Source organism: Crocodylus siamensis, chromosome 3 (assembly GCF_052110815.1).
Source record: "Crocodylus siamensis isolate JL-2025a chromosome 3, ASM5211081v1, whole genome shotgun sequence".
NCBI classification, from domain to species: Eukaryota; Metazoa; Chordata; order Crocodylia; family Crocodylidae; genus Crocodylus; species Crocodylus siamensis.
Window position 1 is genome coordinate 219,880,498 of NC_143397.1, and position 19,156 is coordinate 219,899,653.

The following is a 19,156-nucleotide window of genomic DNA, read 5'->3' on the forward strand; positions in this document are numbered from 1 at the left end:
GTCTTTAGTGCAGTATTTCAACCAGTTAATGTATTCACAAACTAATTCTATATTTTTTCTTTAAAAGTATTTAAATATATTTAAAATATTTATAAATAAGTCTGAGTTTAAATCCTGCACAAAAGGGCCATTCACTCACCTCCCTTTGATGTCTCTGGGATAACACATGGATGTAAGTTACTGTCAAATTCAACCTGCACTGTTTTTGTATGTGATATAAGCACAAAGAAACCTGTTAAAATGAAACCTGTAGCATTCTAATATAACAATCACAGTTTTTTGGGGGGGTTAGGTCACATCTGGTACAAAGACGTGTCTTCATCTTTGACAAAATGATAAAATTTTTCCCCTTTCTTTCGACTTGCCCTACACCAAAATAAGAGTGAGGACAAAAACAGTCCCCTCAATGATAAATATATGTCATAATGGATATTTAGAGTTCATTTAATCAGGCTTGATAATATTCTAATTTAACTCCCATGGAAAACATTTCAATAACTTTAGCAGAAGCTGGATTGAGTCCTGAATTTTGGGTCTGATCAAAAGATACATTTATTAGGAATAGTATTCAGTAGTATAACTGTAATAACAGCACAAGATTTTGCTTTTATTCTCTACAAAGATATGAGACCTCTTAAAGAGACCAAGTTAGAATATAAAGTCTTATAAGTATACATTAAAAAGCCTATCAAAATTCTCATCTCTTGAAAATGACTGTTTCCAGAGCATGCAATTCAGAGTATTCACTGAATCCTCCACCTAAGGTTTTTCTAGCATGCCTGTTACCATTGTATCTAACTGTGGTCTACATTCCCATCACTACTGCATTGTCATCATCATCATTATTATCATTTATTGGGTAGAGTGTAGAGGCTGACCAAAAGGGGGCCCAGTTGACCTGACACTTCACAAATACAGAGTAGTAAAACATTCCCACCCTGAAAACCAATTTCTGAATAGAGAGACAAGCAAAAGCAAAGGAATGCAGTAGACAAGCAGAGTCATCCATGGTGACATATTTAGTGGCATTTTTTTTGCTGTTTTTTTAACACGGAGTTTTTGTTAGAACATGATTAAATCAATAGAATGACAAGAGAAGGGAAAGGAGCTATAGAAAAGAGGGAAAGCAAGAGGGATAGAGAAGGAGAGAAGAGGGAGGAGAGAAAGGCAGAGTGAAGGACAGATGAAATAAACCTAAGGTGAAGAGACTGAGCAATGGTGGGTAGGAGATTGGAGACTGGCTAAAAGGGGGGCTTAAAACAAATGGACAGCCATTGTAAAACAAAGAATGTCCGGAGTGGAATAAACCAGAGAAAACAGCCTGATAAATCATTTGTTTCCTACTACAGTACTTGCTAAGGCTGCTTCTGTGCTTGTTCCATGTAGCTTCCATATCATTGACCCCCTGGGCTAGATATAGACAGTTAAAAAGCCCGAGGTTGAATTGATTCAGTCTTTGCAGGTTAGTCTAAGCTAGGGTTCCATATTTCCAGGTAGGTGGGGAGGGAATAGGATGAGGGGGAGAGTGACATGCCAGTAACCTGCCGCTGCCCCTGTCCATTCTGTTGCCCCTCACTGACAAGCAACACCCCCAGCCCTGCTGCTTCCCCTCACTCCAGACTCATTGATCCCAGCCCTGCCAGTGCCCCTCACTCCCAAACAGCAATACGCTGCCCCCACCCCTTGCTGGTTCCCCTCACTCCTGACCTACAGCCCCCTGGTGCTGCCAGTGCCCTGCACACCCAACCCACAGTCATTCGTCCCCCACTCCTGACCCACAGCCCCGGTGCCCCTCACTCCTGACCTGCTGCCCCTAGACCCCGCCCTGTCAGTACCCCTCACTTCCGACCCACAGCCCCTGCCCCCCAGCCCTGCTGGTGCTCTTCACTCTTGACCTGCAGACTCCTGCCACCCCAGCCCAGCTGCCAAAGCAGCTCCCCCATTGCATGCATTTCTACTTGCTTGCTCTCTCTCGCTCTCTCACACACACACACACACACACACTCCCTCTCTCTCTGTGTCACTGTCTCTACCTGGCTTGTTGGAGCCCGTACAAGGAGCATGTGACCCCCGACAGCCAATCACCTTGCCCTCTGCTCCCAGCCAGAAGCAGGCAACCAGGGATCACAGAAAACCCAGACATCTTTTATTTTGCTCTTATTTTAAAAACCTGCCTGGATGCAGCACAGGGATCCAAAAAAAAGGACATGTCTGGGAAAATGTGGATATATGGTAACCCTATCTAAACTGCACACATTAAATTGAAACGGAAGTGAACAGACATTTATCTTTGATTCCGAAAATGCAGCCACATGCCTATAGTGGCTCAGGCCAGAAGCCAGAGGACACTACAGCACAACTCTCTGGCTGTGTGTTCACTTCCTCTTCTTGTTGCTCCTGAGGTCTCTGGGATTTGCAGTCCAGAATTACACCAGCGGGACTCTGCAGATTCTCTCATCACTTCCTCTTCCTGCATCCAGGTGCCTGTGGGATTTGTAGTCCATAGTTGCAGCCAACAGTAAGTTTGAATGGGGGAAGGGGTGTTTAATCCCCCACCCCAGACCTGAGCCAGGGTTTTCCTGGGGTGAGGGCGGGGGGGCAGTCTAGCTCCACCCCACAATAGACTGGGCTGCATCCTCAGCTGGGCTTGTTCCCCCCACCCCTTTTTCAGCCAACCTTCACTGCTCTAGCCAGGGAGCAGAGGAGCGGGGCCTGCCCTACTCTCTGGAGCAGGTAGCTCAGCCCAGTCCAGGGCTGGAAAGCATACTGGGATGCTGGGGGACTGTGATTGAACTTGAACCAGTAAGGGGTCTGAGATAGAAATTTCATAAACTGGTTTGACCCAAATCAGCTAAGGCTGATACTGCATTCAACTAGGTTTATCTCAAACCAGTTTCAGGCATTGTGAACCTGGTTTATGTGCACTGAACGTCTGTTCTGTTACAGGCTTAAACCTGTTTCTGATCACTTAAACCAATTCATGTGCAGCTTCTATCCTAGGAGGCAAATCCTTGTCCATGTGGCAGTATTGCCTGGCGAGGTAGGATGCTACATGTGATCTCATGTCCTCTGAAGAAAGTCAACTAAGTATAAGTTGAAGGCAGATCTCAGCTGCACTTCCTCTGCCTCTAGTTGATTGGGAGTCTAAATGCTATTGTAATGAATTATCAGAGATGTAACTGGGCACCTGAGTGCAGCAAGTGTGCAATGTAGCTAGTGCTGGAAGTACAACTGCTGATTTTTTTGCACCCCCCTCCACCAATGGTCGGCACCCAGACGTATTACCAATAGTTTCTGTCCCCCACCCCACAACCCCTCTTCTCGCTTCGTTGCACTATGGTGTATTTTGCTGGGTTGTCTGTGGGGACTGGATTGGGAACTCAACTAAAAGCATGTGTCTCCATGGTTTGGTTATCATTAGGACCAGCGCACTCTTGAACCTCTATTGTTTTGACTGTGCTACATTACTACAGTACAGATAGTTATAAATAAAGATGGATGATTAGATAGCAGCACATCATCAGCACAGTGATAGGCACATGATGCTTTGTATTATCACAAAATGCAGCCATCTACTTCATATTCACAAACTCTAAAAACAACTCTATGTAGGATAATTATATGGATTTCCTTGGGTCAGATCCTAGAGCTCTATATGAAGAAATTAAATTATATGCTTACCCATGCAGTACATTTAAGGGAAATACAGCCTCTCTTATATTATCATACTCTTTTGCTGCCTGATGTACTTGCACAAGTCAGCCAAAATGAAACCCTGAAGATTCTATGCGCCATGGATTTTTTAAATTGTTCTATGGAACCTTACTCTGTTGCAGGTGGATTTAGCAAAGATCAGCACAAGGGTAATTTATGTTTTAGGTTTATCTTTAAGTATACATAATAAGAAATTGCCTGTTTTTCTGCATAGGTGCCAGTTTGCGTGATGACCTTAGTAAATACTTCTGGTTTCATCATTCTCAAGGGGACACAATGACAGTTCAAGATCCAAGCCAGATGAATCTCTGCGCTGCTGTTTGGACTGTTGTCTCCTATGTAATTGCTGACATGGAGGAGATGTTGCCAAGGTAATAAAGGAAGCAAGAAGGAAAACGTATATTCTTCAGTGAAGGCTCTGAATCGACTGATGCATATGGTCTACAGATGTAGGAAATTCCTTATTCACCCTGATTTTTGCTGATTTTCATTCTGTTCTTTGACCTCAAAGCAGATTTCTTTCACATTGTTCTGTTTGTTTTAGCTGGTTAAATGCATTCCATTTCTGATTCTTATTTCATGTTTTTTCTAGCAAGTTTTTTATCAATTAATCAATGCCTGATGCCTCCCCCAAAATATACTATATTATAATATTGTATAATAATTATCTATAAGTGATCCTGTGTCAGAAGGAAATACACTCAATAAATATGTTGTATCAGAATAGTTGCTGTGCTGTGCATGTGTAATATGTTAGGGATTTTTTCTGTCTAGATATTAGAATAACGTTAGATATAAAAATGCTCCCATGCTTCCCTAGTCTTTAGACTATAAATCAGTACTTTGATAAGTCTTAGTTCTAGTACAAACCAACTCTTGATATTATAACTTGTTTAATGTCTTAAAGATTTGATAGCTAAAATATTATAGCTCTGAAAAATGTCCTAATTCATATAATCCATATTGCAACTTCAGACACAATTCACAGTAAAGGCTTAAACTGATTGGAAAATGCTGTTCACTGCACAATTCATTGGAGAAAAGCCAAGGCTTATGTGATTTGAGGGAAATAGAAGAAATGGTGGGAATTATATCAGCACCCTGGCTGCAAGTTTGTGTAGAGGGAAGTAGTTAGTATGTTAATTTGAAGTCAGGCAGAAGACAGGACAGGTTTGCATCTTATAAACTAAATCAGAGACACGTAGCATAAGCTTTTGTAAGCAGCACTTTCATCAGATGGTGTGAAGGGACTGTAGAAAGCAGAGCTTCTAAATAGAATACAAAGGGGTAGGGAAGGGAGAGGAAAAAGAGGCTAGGTGGGTAAGAGAAAGAAAAACATTTAAGTCATGCAGGGACACAAGGGTTATAAAAGCTACTAGAGGTAATGAGATAAGAATCCATAATCTTGGTTTAGACCATACTTAACACAGTCCAGTCTGTAGATGATTTCTTCTTCCCCAGTTTTCAGTTCAAGTTTGTTTTTGAAGTTTTGGTGTCTAAGGACAGCCACTCTGAGGTCAGTGATTGAATATCCAGGGAGGTTAAAGTGTTCTGCCACAGGCTTGTGTGTCTTTCTGGAACTGATGTCAGGACCAGTGTTTATTCATTTTGGTACATGGGGTTTGCCACATCTGTCCAATGTAGATGGCAGAGGGGCACTGTAAACAAGTGATGATATGCATGACATTGGTCAAGGTGCAGGTAAATGAACAGTGGATGTTACAATCCACGTTACTTGGTCCAGTGATGATGTGGTCTGTGTTGGTGAGGAGGCACAACTGACATCTAGGTCTGAAGCAAGGTCTGCTCAGAATGGGAGTTAGGTAGTGTGTTGCTGAAGGGATGCCATTTGTGGTTGAGGGGCTCCCTGTAAGCTAGGACAGATGTGTCCCCTGTGGGTAGCTTGAGAAGGTCATCATTTTTCAGGAGGAGTTGGAGGTCATTAATGATATGTCTAGGTTGTTCAAGCTGGTAACTAGGTGACAGTGAAAGGGATTCTGTAGTCCTTGCTTCAAGACTAGTATTATAGCAGGTCTGCGTGGGGTCTGAATCTGGCTGTGTTCATTTAAATGGCTATAGGGTTGTATTGTAATTGTAGATATCCCTGTTCCACCTCCTTCTGTTGTCCTTCTGGGTAGTAGGATCCATCTGTTAAGCTTCACAACCTGCATTTCTTTGGGGTCCGAGCTACCTCCAAACGTATGGGTAACCATAGCTGTCGCAGGTACTTTCAGTCATTTTCACTTGGAAAGAAGATAGTTCTAAGAATCATAGAATCAGTGAGTCGGGAGGGACCTAGACAGATCATCTAGTCTGACCCCCTGCCATGGGCAGGAAGGAGCACTGGGGGTGGCAGGGGTCATAAGACCCCAGCCAGGTGCCTGTCCAGTCTCCTCTTGAAGATTTCCAGGGAAGGTGAGAGCACCACCTCTCTGGGAAGCCTATTCCAGGCTCTGGCCACCCTTACAGTGAACTGTAGTCACTTAGGTAGTCTTTACCATATTTATCTACACACTATATTTTAAATGCACCAGTTTCTTAAGCCACACATTTCAGGCAGAGAAGGCATTGCAACTGGGCTCAGTATTTCTCACTCTCTGCTAGTTGGTATGTGGATGACATTTAAAGTAGTCAGTTTTGATTTATACCACTCAGTGGTTTGAGTCTACATGATGCCCGTCTCCCCTGCAAGAACTGATAACTTGGTATTCTCACTGAGGATGAGAGATGAATTTTTGAATTAGCTTTCCTTATCTCCTATTGATTCTTCCTTTCTCTGCCTGGCCCTTATTCCAGTGGCACGTTTTGAGGATTAGGAGGAAAGGCAGTGAACCTGAGAGATACTTGGAGATGTGTTTTCCTTGTCTTCAACGTGTGTAGTTCATGTCTTTGACAAGTGCTTTTGATCTTTTTTTTTTGTTTTGCAACAAGGCTAGCAAACATTATGCATGGACACAACAGCATCATTTGCAGTTGCTATCAGCCATTCCTGGCTTTGGACCGATATATTAGCAGTGAGGGGTAATGGTATCCCACTGGAATTTCTCTGAAATACCCATTCTCCTTCATAGAACATTAAGAGTGTTTCTGTATCAATTTTTAACAAATATAAAATGATATTCTGTCCTTTCTTTTGAAGGAACAACTGAAATTAACTTAAATTTATTCTTACAGCCTATTACAGGTTCTAAGAACACTGTGGTTTATATAGCAGGATGCTTCTTTGACAAGTATATGGCTAGTGCTTCTCACAGTTGTGTCAGTTTTGCTTTCATCAACCTCCACATTCAAATCTCTGCCTACGAAAGCATATATGCTTTTAAACCTTTCTTGATCTTTTCCCTTATCCGTCTCTACCAAGGTTTATCAATGTGACTTTGTTCCTCAAAGATTCCCAGGTTTCCCATATGCAGTTAAATTAAGTGGCACAAGTTTTAAGTCCTGTCCTTTTGGAAGAAATATTCCATGTTTCCTTTTCTTTTAGAGTATGTCCTTTAGCTACCATTATGTCAGCTGGAAGCATTTCTCAGATAAGAGTACTCATAAGAACATACTGCATTACACCCCATGATAAACTTTTTCTAACCATTGCTGCGAAAAAATCCAATTGACCTCAGCACAGTTATATCAGTTGGAAAAAATCCCCTGCTCCCTGTGAAATACCATCTCAAGATCCAGAGGGAGCAAGACACCTTTGTTTATGATTTTATGTTTGATGACAGTTTTCATAAGACTGGGCTATAAAAGAATGCAACTCCTCCTGAAGACTGTGTAAGCCTTCCACCAACCTCATGGACTTCAAGGTTTAGAGAGTCTTCAGAAGAAAGTTGCAGAGCAGTTATTTTCATGAACTTCCATTTTTTCTAGTGAACAGTATAGGTAATGTGTACACTGCATCCTTAGTGTATCCTGGGAGGGTGACTCCCACATGTGCTCTACCTAACTTGTGCTCCAGCAGTACACCAAACCTAGAAATATGATGGTGAAGTTGTTTGGGGCTGCTCACACCAACTGTTCTCAAGGCCTGAGTCTCCCATGTGCTTGAGTAGCTGCTGGGGATACCCCTGATGCAGCCTCACTGCTCATTTCCGAATCTGGTGCATGAAAGTGGGAATGAGTAGATGCACTTGAAGGCATCTCTTCAAGATATGTTGGGGACCCATTGCAGACAACCCTATAAGACTAATTAGAGCTAGGTGAATTTTTTGTTTTCAGCCAATTATTTTTCAGTGAAAAATGCATATTCAGCGACATAGAAGTGTTTTGCAAACCTGTCTCTGTTTTGTCTGCTTCAGTGCTATAATGACTTTTCATTCTGACGTTCTTGAAAAGGAAACAATATGACTTTTTAAATCAGAATGGCATTTCATTCATTTCAAAATATTCTTCAACCATATTTTTAAAAAGTAAATGCTTAAATCATGAGCTAAGTTTATTTCCGGTTGAAAAGAACATTCTGTTTGAGTAATGCAGATTTTTTTTTTAGTTTTTTGGTTTATGATTTTTTTTCTTTTTTTTGTGGAATTGGCAGCAAATTGCAAAATTGTCATTATTTCTCTCCAATTATATTAAGTCTTTGTAAATCTATGATATTTTGCTTTCTTTTAGTTCAAAATAGCATTCCCCTGTAATTCAGACGTAGGCTCCTCATTTCCCACACAGGAGACCTGGGTTCAATTCCCTGATGCTTATATAAATACAGCCATGGAGGCACTGAATATCTGGAGCCACCCTGGCCTTTGGATTCTGCCTCAGTAGCCTTAAGTGGGGGTGGAAGATCTGGGCAGCCTCCCCTTTTCCAAAATCTCCTGCCTAGGCTTATGCATCAAGGGTCTGGGTGACCCTTGCATATATCATGATCTAGATGGATCAACAGTTGCCATGAATGAATCTTTCTGAATAAGAATTAAGCTCTTTGTATGTAAATACTTTTGATGTTTCAGTGGTTGGCGATTCGATTTCTGAGGAGGTGGTTTAATTTTCTAATTGGTAGCATTTGTTCTGGCCAGAAGATTCAAGTACATTAGAAAATTAATTATTTTACTGGCTCCAATATCTGCTTGTGGAACCCTGTTGTACCTTCCTCAGAGATGAGAAATTACTTTGCTTTCTTTTTCTATTACAGGTAATACTAGGAAGTTAGTCTTCTGATAAAATATCATGACAACATGGTAAAATGAATGCATTACACCTATGTTTTTTTTAGGTGAACAAAAATACCATTGACGTTGCACTAGGATGACCTTGTCCTGTAAATGTCTGTTTGCTTTGAACCAAAGAAAAAGGAAAGGTATTCAAACATACTGAAATAACATCACCAATGTTAAATTCCAAATAAATATTTTCTTTCAGATACGGTATTACAGACTTCGCTTATTGGCTAAGAGGAGGGGATGGACTTACATAGTTTCCTTTTTACTACAAGTCAAAAGCTTTCAGACATGGCTGTGGAGTCAAGTCAGATCCATAATTTATTTAGCCAACTAGACTATAGTGCGAATTAAGATTAAAAAGTCTTTTCCAATATTGCATGATTTAAGGGGGATACATTTTTTCAGTAATAAATGGAAGGAATTATAGGATGAGAAATCAGGTTACTGGTTTTGTCCTTCATGTGTCAAGGTGTTTGAAATTTGTAGCATCTCTGAATGATTTAAGTGTATGATCCCTTGGGCTTTTTACCTTCCTTACAATAATTAAACACTGATGAGAAAGGGAGCTGTTTCTTATTACTAGAGGTGAAGCTGTGCTGCTTATGCATTTACGTTGAAGACATTTTTGGCTGTATATTTACTTAGTATGCTTCCCTCATAATGATCTGAGACACTTACATTTACCCTGAGTAAATATCAAACTGATCTTGATATCTATATCTGTCTCATGAAATATACATCCCATCTAAATGTGCCCAAATGATTAATTTACTGCTGTTTAATGATTAGCATAAAAATCTCATCACTACACAAGATAGAAATGTTACCACTAATTGCCAGTTGAAGTGAACAATGTTTTCTGCATAGAAATTAATGATGCATACATCACAAGACTTTGTGTGAACTGGGAAGATCAAGACTTTTCTGAAGCCGAAAGCCCTTGACTTTTTTTCAAAGTTTTGTGCGCAAAGTAAAATTAGCCAATTGTGTCCTCATCATTTTTATGGAATTCTTTGTTGTCTTCAGCATTTTTTATTTTTGTCTACAATAAATGTATGTAAATTCTTTTTTCATATATGTCCAATTTCCAGTGCTCATTACTTCTAGAAGCTTGGGCTAGTATAAATTAAATAAAACTTGGTCTTAGATTTATTACTGTGCTTATTTAAGGTTTATATTGTGATAGTGCCTAGTGTACTACTCTGCTTGCCTAATACTCTTTGGTCCAGGCAGAGTATTAGGCTTCCACAGGCATGCAGCTCTGCCTGTGGCCTGTGGTTGACTTCCCCCATGTCAGACCAGCCCCCTTTACCTCAAGAGTTATTGCTTTTCTGGCTTTTTGCTCTCTCGTCCTCAGAGTTTATATTGTGGTAGTGGGTATTTACCCAACATCTACAGGACTGAGACTTTGTAGGCAATGTTTGCCTAGGGACTGCAAACATTGGGAAGACAAAATTATGAAAGCAGCAGCTAAAAACTGGTCAAATTGAAGGTAAATAGGGAGAAAATAATGAGAATAAATGGAATACCAGGGCATGTAGAAGTGAATGCCACATGTGTTCAAGAACTGGAAAGCTGAATATAGCTTTCAAGTATTGTGAACTACTCTGATAGTGCCAAGAAGGATATCCATGCTAGACTTATAAAAGCACATGTTGCTTTTATGCTTCACTAACCACGCAACTTTAAGTAAGAACGAAACTTCAGATCTTTATAATAATGTGAAGTTGTTTTTATTTTATCTGGTGGAAAAATGAGGAAATAGAAAATGGCTGGTACAGCACTCTGTAATTTTAAGTCTGTACTAGATTTTAGGTACCAAAGGATCTGAACAGGCAACAACTGAAGAGCAACACAAAAATGTACAGAAGAGACCTACTGAAAATGCCATTTAAGAAAGCAAATAAAACCCTAGCTTGTATCTACTGATGCATCTCAAGACCCTGGATGTCATCCTCCCACGTTACTCAGCCTTGGTGAGGCTGCAGATTAAGTACTGTATCCAGTTCTGGGCTCCACACTTTAGGAAGGATGTGGAGAAGCTTGAGAGAGTCCAGAGGAGAGCCACGCACATGATCGGAGGTCAAGAGAGTAGGCCTTATGAGGAGAGGCTGAGAGGCAGGGACTATTAAGCCTGGAAAAGCATGGGCTCGGGTGGACTTAGTGGCAGCCTATAAGTATATCAGGGGTGCATCAAGATCTGGGAGAACATCTGTTCACCAGGGCACCTCAAGGGAAGATAAGGTCCAAAGGGCCAATGGTCACAAACTCCTAGTTCAGAATGGACACAAGGAAAACTTCTGTACTGTCTGAATCTCCACAATCTGGAATGGACTCCCCCACAGAAGTGGTTCAAGCATCTACTCTGGACACATTCAAGAAACATTTGGATGCTTATCTTGCTACGATCATCTGACCCCAGCTGACTTCCTGCCCATTGAGCAGGGGGCTGGACTCAATAATCTTGTGAGGTCCCTTCCAGCCCTAATGTCTATGAAATCAATGTGTGACAGGGTGCCTGAAGCAGCTTGCCATGGGAATGAGAAAGAGAGACAAAAGAAAAAAACTTAACTTGAGGAGCAGGAAAAGCTGCGGCAAATCCAGACACAGAAAGCACTGCACCCAAAACAACTGGAGGGGTCAGCTGGGGCTATGGCAGATCAAAGGCTGCCACAGCAAACCCAGCTGCTGGGGTTCAAACCCGGGAAGAGGAAAACAGTGTGGAAAAAGAAAGAGAGAAAAAAAGAGGCCACGCCAGGAAACGTAAGGAGGAACAGCTGGGTCAGACGGTCAGCAAATGGGAGGCTGCCACGACAGACCCAGCTGAGAAGATTTAAGGGATGCCAAGGAAGCATCTGAGGGTCGGAGGAAACTAAGAAACAGAAAAGAGAAGAAGAGATCGGAGAGCAGAAGAGGGGAGAAGACCAACCAGCCTCGTAATTTAGCTGGCAAGATCCAGCAAGGAACGTGTTCCAGTGGGGAGACTCGACTGGCCAGTGAGATCAGGACTGGGGGGTGAAGAGAACCACTCTGGTGACCTAGGGGAAGAAGAAGGCATAGGCAGAATTACTCCCCAAAGAGGGGGAGAAGAAGAGAGAGATGGTCTTAGTCATAAGAGAGCAACAGGGGAACCAGAGGAGAGAGAGAGAGCTGTCTTGGGACCCATGTGGGGAAGAACAGGGCAAGCAGCCACATAACCAAGGCACTCAGCCAACAGTATTCCAAATAAGGGTAGGAAGATCAGTCTCAAAGGCAAGTAACAATGCCCAAAACATCAGGTGTGGTGAGGGTAGGGGATGGGGATGGTGGAGCCCTGTGAAGACCTACCTGCATCCTGAGCTCATGCCCATTCTCCATTGTCTCCCTAGGAGTGTTTAGACATATCTCCCATAATATTGAAGGCGTGGCAGGTGATCTTTCCAATGACAAAGCATTACTGTTTCAATTGGGAGACAATGGGGCTGTGGGCAGTACAACATCAACCCCTTACACTGTGATAATTTAAATGAATTGATCACACTCTGAAAAGACTGGACACTAATATTATGAGGCAACCGCTTGAGTAGAAAACAAAAGAAAGGAAGAACAAATAGTTCCATAGAAGGAGCATATATTGTGAGTTACAGCAGGTTGGTCTCACCTGAGTGGAATCAAACTGCAAGTCAAAGGCAGGCCTCAGTGGAGGATTGCCAAGGAGATTCTCTCATCCTCCCAGAACAAAGATGTTTAGTTGTAAAGGGACAGCACTTTAAAGCTTCAAAGCTACAAGGCAATATACAACAATATAATAAATGACACCAAACTCTTGGTAGGTGAAAAAATTGGAGGCTATTTTTTGCCTAGTAGACAGTGTACTGTAGTCAACTAAGCATAGACAAGATTGAGAACCAAAAGACTTGTTTCAAATCAGTTTTCAAATCCTGGTTTTTGATACTGCTTTGCTATTTCAGTGTGTAAAATGAGGATAAGGATACTTACCTGCCTCATAAATATGTTGCAGAGCTTAAATGAACACTGTTTATGAAGTGCAGCACAACTTCCTAGTATTTTTAAATTCAGTCTGAGGCAATTGTGGAAATAGAAAACAGGGCCAACCTTCATCCTCTATGTCATGTGGCTTGTTTAATTCTCAAAGGTTTATAGTTTTGTATGCCAAGCAAACAGTAACTCGTACAATGCACTGTAGGGTAGGTTGATGTTATTCTCATTGTTCATACTGAAACTAAGATATGGCTACAACAGTTTTCCCAAACCCACATGACCAGTCTGGATGGGTCTTTGTGTCACAATGTAGTCTCATTTTAGAGCAGGTGTGGGCAATTATTTGAGCTGTTAGGGAATTTTAGTGAGCTGTTGCAGGCTATGTCAGCACTCCCACTCCTCTCTCCCCACCCTGCAGCAGCTCACCAAAACTCTCCAAGCTGTAGATTAGTAGACCAGCCTGGGGGTGCTAGATGGAGTGAGCAGGTGGGGTCTCCATGGGGACTGGCCTGGGATCCATGTGGGGAGGGTATGCTTAGCCGGGCACATGGGATGGGGCTGCAGGCAGGTGGGGAACAGCATCCAGGGATGGGTGGGTGGTGCTAGGGGCAGGTTCCTAGTGGTAACAGCACAGGGTCAGGGCCCAGGGCAGAGCTGCAGTCCACTCCCTGCATGGCACCATACTGTCACCACCATGCAATCTGGGCTCTGCCTGCTTTTCCCACTCCCAAACCCCACTCCACACCTGCAGCCTCATCCCATCCACCCAGCCAAGTGCACTCTGCCTGCAAGAGTCCCAGCCAGTCTCTATGAAGACCCTGCCCACCAACTCCATCTTGCAGTACGTGCAGGGAGGATGTGCTGGGATGCCCAGGTATCAGGCCCATGTTGAGCAGCAATGACACTGGCAGCAGGAGCCAGAAGAAGCCAACACCACTGGGGCTACCAGGAAATGGAGTCCAGTCACTATGCCACTCAAGCCCTGCTGTGTGTCTGGGGGCATCAAGACTGGCCGCATGGACCACAGCCCAGGCTACCCCTGCACCTGGGCTAGGTGGGACTGAGGGACCTGCCACAGCTTGGATAAAATCCCCTGGTGGGCCACATCTGGTCTGCAAGCTGTATTTTGCCCACCCCTGCGTTAGAGACTCCCAATTGAACCCTTTCCAGCAGGAGTAATATCTGTCTCTCATACGAAGACTTTCAACAACTGTAATCTAAGATTGAGTTTTAATACCTAGTCAACAGCTGCAGAAGATGCCATGTGGAGTTCTGTTATTCATTTGGGAAAGGAATTTATTGAGCAGTCATTTACTATATGATCAATTGTCTGAAGTTTGCTATAATCATATAACAGTATTTTTAAATGGCTGCTTAGGCATTGAGTATGCACATCTACTGTATGAAGTCCTTATACGATTAACGATCACCTAATGTTACTTTGGGAGAAAGAAAATAGGAGGCCCAGCTGTAGGGTCACTAATAAAGAGTTTTATTTCTTTCACCTATCCCCATTGCCTTTGCTAAATTTCTTCTGCAGTTATATTATTTACTATTAACATTTCAGGCAAAAAAAGAGTCAACATGATTTAAAATGAGTTGGAGGTAGGTGTTCAGGATCTTGATGAATGGTAAGTACAGGGTTAACCAGAATTTTTATTTATATTCTTTAGAAGTTGATATTTCATGATGACTGTCAAGTGGAGAAATGTGTATGAGCATTGGCAACCTTCACAGATTTGATTTTGAAGTTCCAATAATAAGATGGATAACAGTATTGAGACGTATCACGAGGATGTGTATGTTCATTCCTTTCCCATACAACTGTGTGCCATTTGACCACAGAATAGGTTAAAGGGCAATATCTCTGTTCAAAGAGTTTTAGCATCACAATCAGCTAGTGCTAGCCAATTTCTGATCAAATTTACTTTAGACTTCACTGCTTGCCTATCTAATATGAAAGTAGTATATGGGACTTCTATCAAGTCTCAAAACAACGTGTATGGTCAATCCTTATACATCAGTGGTATTTTAGTGTTTTAGTTATTTTAGTTTTTATATCTAGTGTCATTTTAGCTTCCAGATTACTGAGGTGAAATACGAAGACTATTGTCTTGGCAGGATTAGATTCTAAATACTAATCTTACACATCCTTTTCAGTGCTTTTCTAGATCTTTGTTCAGAGCAATTTCTGTTTCTTTCAGTGTCAAGCTTGATGGATTGAATGCTGGGCTGAAGCTAACAGGATGAAGTTAAGTGCTGACAAATGCAGAATACTACACCTCAGGAAGAATAATCAAAAAAACAAATACTAAAAGGGTGAAATTTGGCTTCATGGCAGTACTACAGAGAAGGATCTTGGAGTCTTAGAGGATCACAGGCCTAATATGAGTCTTCAGTGTGGTGTAGCTGCACAGAAGGCAAATGCAGCTTTGGGGTGCATTGATAGAAGCATTAGATTCAAGATATGGAAAGTGATAATGCCTCTCTACTCAGCACTGGTTAGGCCTCATCTAGAGTACAGTGTGCAGTTTTTGGCTCCATATTTTAAAAGGTGGTGGCGAAGTTTGAGAGGCGGGTGACAAAAAGACAAATGGTTTGGAAGGGAAGTGTTATGAGAAGGGGCTGAAGGAAATAGGCATGTCCAGCCTGCATAAAAGTTATTTAAGAGAGAACATGATATCAGTCTTCAAGTACCTGAAGGGCTGCCATGAAAAAGACAAAAAACACATTTTCACTCTTGCTTCAGAAAGTAGGACTTGGATCAATGGCTTGAAGTTTCAGCAAAGTAAGTTTAGATTGGATATCAGGAAAAACTTCTTGGATTGCTTAGGGAAGTTCTGGATTCTCCATCATTTGTGGTATTCAAGAAGAGGTTAAATAAGCATTGGGCAGGGGTGTTTTAGGAGTAGCTATATGTCTATGTTTTATTATGGATATTTGCCATGTTCCTAGGCTTTGCTGGCTGCCAGAGGGGCCTGGGAAGTATTTTCCCCCCTTCTCCTGCTATATGTATCAGGGGTTGTTTGTTTTTTTACTTGTTTGGTACTGAATTTTGGGTGGTTTTGTCTTCCCCTGTAGTGGAGGCTTGGCCCTTTTCCTTCGATCTCTCAAGTGTATTTTAACAACCTTTGAAGCGGCAGGATCTTGGCCACCCCTGCCCCATTGGAGCTATACAACAGGTATGAACCTCTTGCAGCCCCAGCAGAGCCTGCTGAGTTACCAGCTCCCTCAGGCAACACAGGCACTACTGTAGCTACCGCCCCCACTCTTTCCAAGACAAAGCACAAAGTGAAGGTCGTGGGGGACTTCATCCTGTGGGGGACTGAAGGGGCAATCTGCCACTCCAACCCCTTATCCTGGGAAGTCTCATGCTTTCCAGGAACCTGCATCTGAGAAATTGCGGAGAAGATCCCTAAACTCCTCCAGCCCACTGACCACTATCCCATGCTCCTAATCCATGTGGGCACCAATGACACAGCTCGGAATGCTCCCAGCCATGTCATGAGGCACTACAGAGATTTGGGAACGGGGCTAAAGGTCTGGGGGCACAGGTGGTGTTTTCTTTGATCCTCCCAGTCTTAGGCTATGGGCTGAGGAGGGACAGGAGGATCCAGATAGTCAACCAAAGACTGCAGTGCTGGAAGGCTTTTGCTTCCATAACCACAGTGTGCTCTTTGGTGAGAGAGGCAGCAAGCTACTGGGAAGGAATGGCCTCCACCTCTCTCTGCAAGGGAGGAGGCTCTTCTCAGCCAGACTGGCTGACCTGCTTTACCAGGCTTTAAAATAAGCCTGCAGGAGGATGCGGGGGATTACCACCACTGCTGGCCTGCTGAGCAATGCTTGCAAAGCCAGCAGGCCAAGGCACTTAAGGGAGCCCACCCCTACCCCAGTCCTGGAACAATCTGTGGGAAAGACAAGGGCCCCCAAGGGGACACTTGCCTGCCTGTACACGAATGCCAGGAGGTTAGGGAATAAACAGGAGGAACTTGTCCTCCTGCTTAACACAAATAATCATGATGTCATAGGGATAACAGAGACCTGGAAGGACTCTGTCCATAACTGGACCACAGGTATAGACGGCTATACCCTGTACAGGAGAGATTGAGTCGACAAACCTCCCACCTAAAGTCAAGAGCTTAACCAGGAGTTCACTAGGGAATTGGCTGAGGCCGCAAGCTCCAGGTCCATGGTTGTCATGGGAGACTTCAGACTTATCCAGATATCTTGTGGGAAGAGTACTTGGCTAAATCCGAGTGGTCGCAGAGCTTCCTCTTGCGTGTGTATGACCTCTATCTGACACAAGAGGTCTACGGGCCAACGACAGGTAAAGCGCTGCTCGACCTGGTACTGGCAACCAGGGATGACCTAATCAGCAACCTAATGATCAATGGGAAGCTGGGTGACAGTGACCATGAGCTGATCACCTTTACCATCCACCATAAAGCTGGCTAGTCAGTCAGCAACACGGAAGTCCTTGACTTCAGGAAAGATCACTTTGACAAGCTCAGAAGGCTTATCGGTGAGGCCCTAAGGGACCATGACCCCAAGGGGAGGGGAGCTCAGGAAGAGTGGTCACTCCTCAAGGGAACAATCCTCAATGCACAAGCTAATGCTATTCCATCTTGGAGGAAAGGCAGCAAGAGGGCACAGCAGCCCCCTTGGCTCTCCAGGAAACTAGTGGATCTCCTGCAGCTAAAAAGAAAGGCCTACAAAGGATGGAGGACAGGATCCACCTCCAAGGAGGAATATTCCATACTGGTCTGGTTCTGCAGGGAAACGATGGCTACGACAGAACTCCAACTAGCTACAAGTATCAAGGACAATAAAAAGTCCTTTTTTAGATATGTAGGGAGCCAGAGGAAAAGCAAGGGTAACATTGGACCCCTGCTAAACCAGATGGGACAACTGGTAACTGACACCCAAGAAAAAGCCAACTTATTAAATGGGTACTTTGCATTAGTCTTCCATCTTGGTGAGCCAACTTATTAAATGGATGACCTTGCATTAGTCTTGGTGAGGCCGCAGCTGGAGTACTGTGTCCAGTTTTGGGCTCCACAATTCAAAAAGGATGTGGAGAAGCTTGATAGAGTCCAGAGGAGAGCCACGCGCATGATCAGAGGTCAGGAAAACAGATCTTATGATGATAGGCTGAGAGACATGGGACTCTTTAGCCTGGAAAAGCGCAGGCTCAGGGGTGATCTGATGGCCACCTATAAGTTTATCAGGGGTGACCACCAGGATCTGGGGGAACGTCTGTTCACCAGAGCACCCCAAGGGATGACTTGCAGGTCACAAACTCCTGCAAGACCGTTTCAGGCTGGACATAAGGAAGAATTTCTTTACTGTCCGAGCCCCCAAGGTCTGGAACAGTCTGCCAGCGGAGGTGGTTCAAGCACCTACACTGAACACCTTCAAGAGTAAATTGGATGCTTATCTTGCTGGGATCCTATGACCCCAGCTGACTTCCTGCCCTTTGGGCAGGGGGCTGGACTCGATGATTTCCCGAGGTCCCTTCCAGCCCTGATGTCTATGAAATCTATGAAATCACTGCAGGCACATGCCTGCATTTTCTGAATCAAAAGTGAAAATCCACTTGCAAATCTCTGCAGGTTAGACTAAACTGCAAAGATCAAATAAATTCAGGCTCAGGCTTTTTGAATGTCTGTCCCTAGCCTAATTCACTTTTATGTCAACACTTCTGATATGATTGCAGAGCCATTAACATCATCTTCTGATTGCCATAAGTTTTCAAAGAAGTCCCGGATGATTGAAAAAAGCCAAACATAGTGCCCATATTTAAGAAAAGGGAAAAAGGAGGATCCGGGGAACTACAGGCCAGTCAGCCTCATCTCAATCCCTGGAACAATCATGGAGCAGATCCTCAAGAAATCCATCTCAAACCACTGGGAGGTGAAGAAGGTGATTAGGAACCCTCAGCATAAATTCACCAAGGCCAAGACATGCACGACCTGATTGCCTTTTATGAAGAAATGACTGACTTTGTAGATGCAGGGAGACCAGTGGATGTGGTATACATTGATTTTAGCAAGGCTTTTGATATGGTCTCCCACAACATTCTTGCAAGCTAGCTAAGGAAGTATAGGCTGGATGAATGAATTGGATGGATAGAAGGTGGACAGAAAACTGGTTAGAGCATCAGGCTCAGAGGGTAGTAATCAATGACTTAATTTCTAGCTGGCACCCAGAATCAAGTGGAGTGCCCCAGGGGTTAGTCCTGGGGCTGGTTTTGTTCTGTCTTCATCAACAACCTGAAAGATGGTATGGAGTGCAGCCTCAGCAAGTTT

General features: G+C 43.2%; 1 protein-coding gene across 4 annotated transcripts in view; it reads left to right on the forward strand.

Moving 5' to 3' along the window:
• CPQ (carboxypeptidase Q) overlaps positions 1-10,015 on the forward strand; it is a 309,733-nt gene extending 299,718 nt beyond the window's left edge. For 3 of the 4 annotated variants that reach the window (XM_090040394.1, XM_090040397.1, XM_090040395.1), the window contains one exon: positions 3,929-10,015. In XM_090040394.1, the coding sequence (XP_089896520.1) occupies positions 3,929-4,089 (161 nt within the window). In that variant the 3' untranslated portion in view covers positions 4,090-10,015. Of the gene's footprint in view, positions 1-2,402; positions 2,519-3,928 lie in introns of all 4 variants that reach the window. The other variant, XM_090040396.1, reaches the window with a different exon arrangement.
• Positions 10,016-19,156: the final 9,141 nt, after the last annotated feature.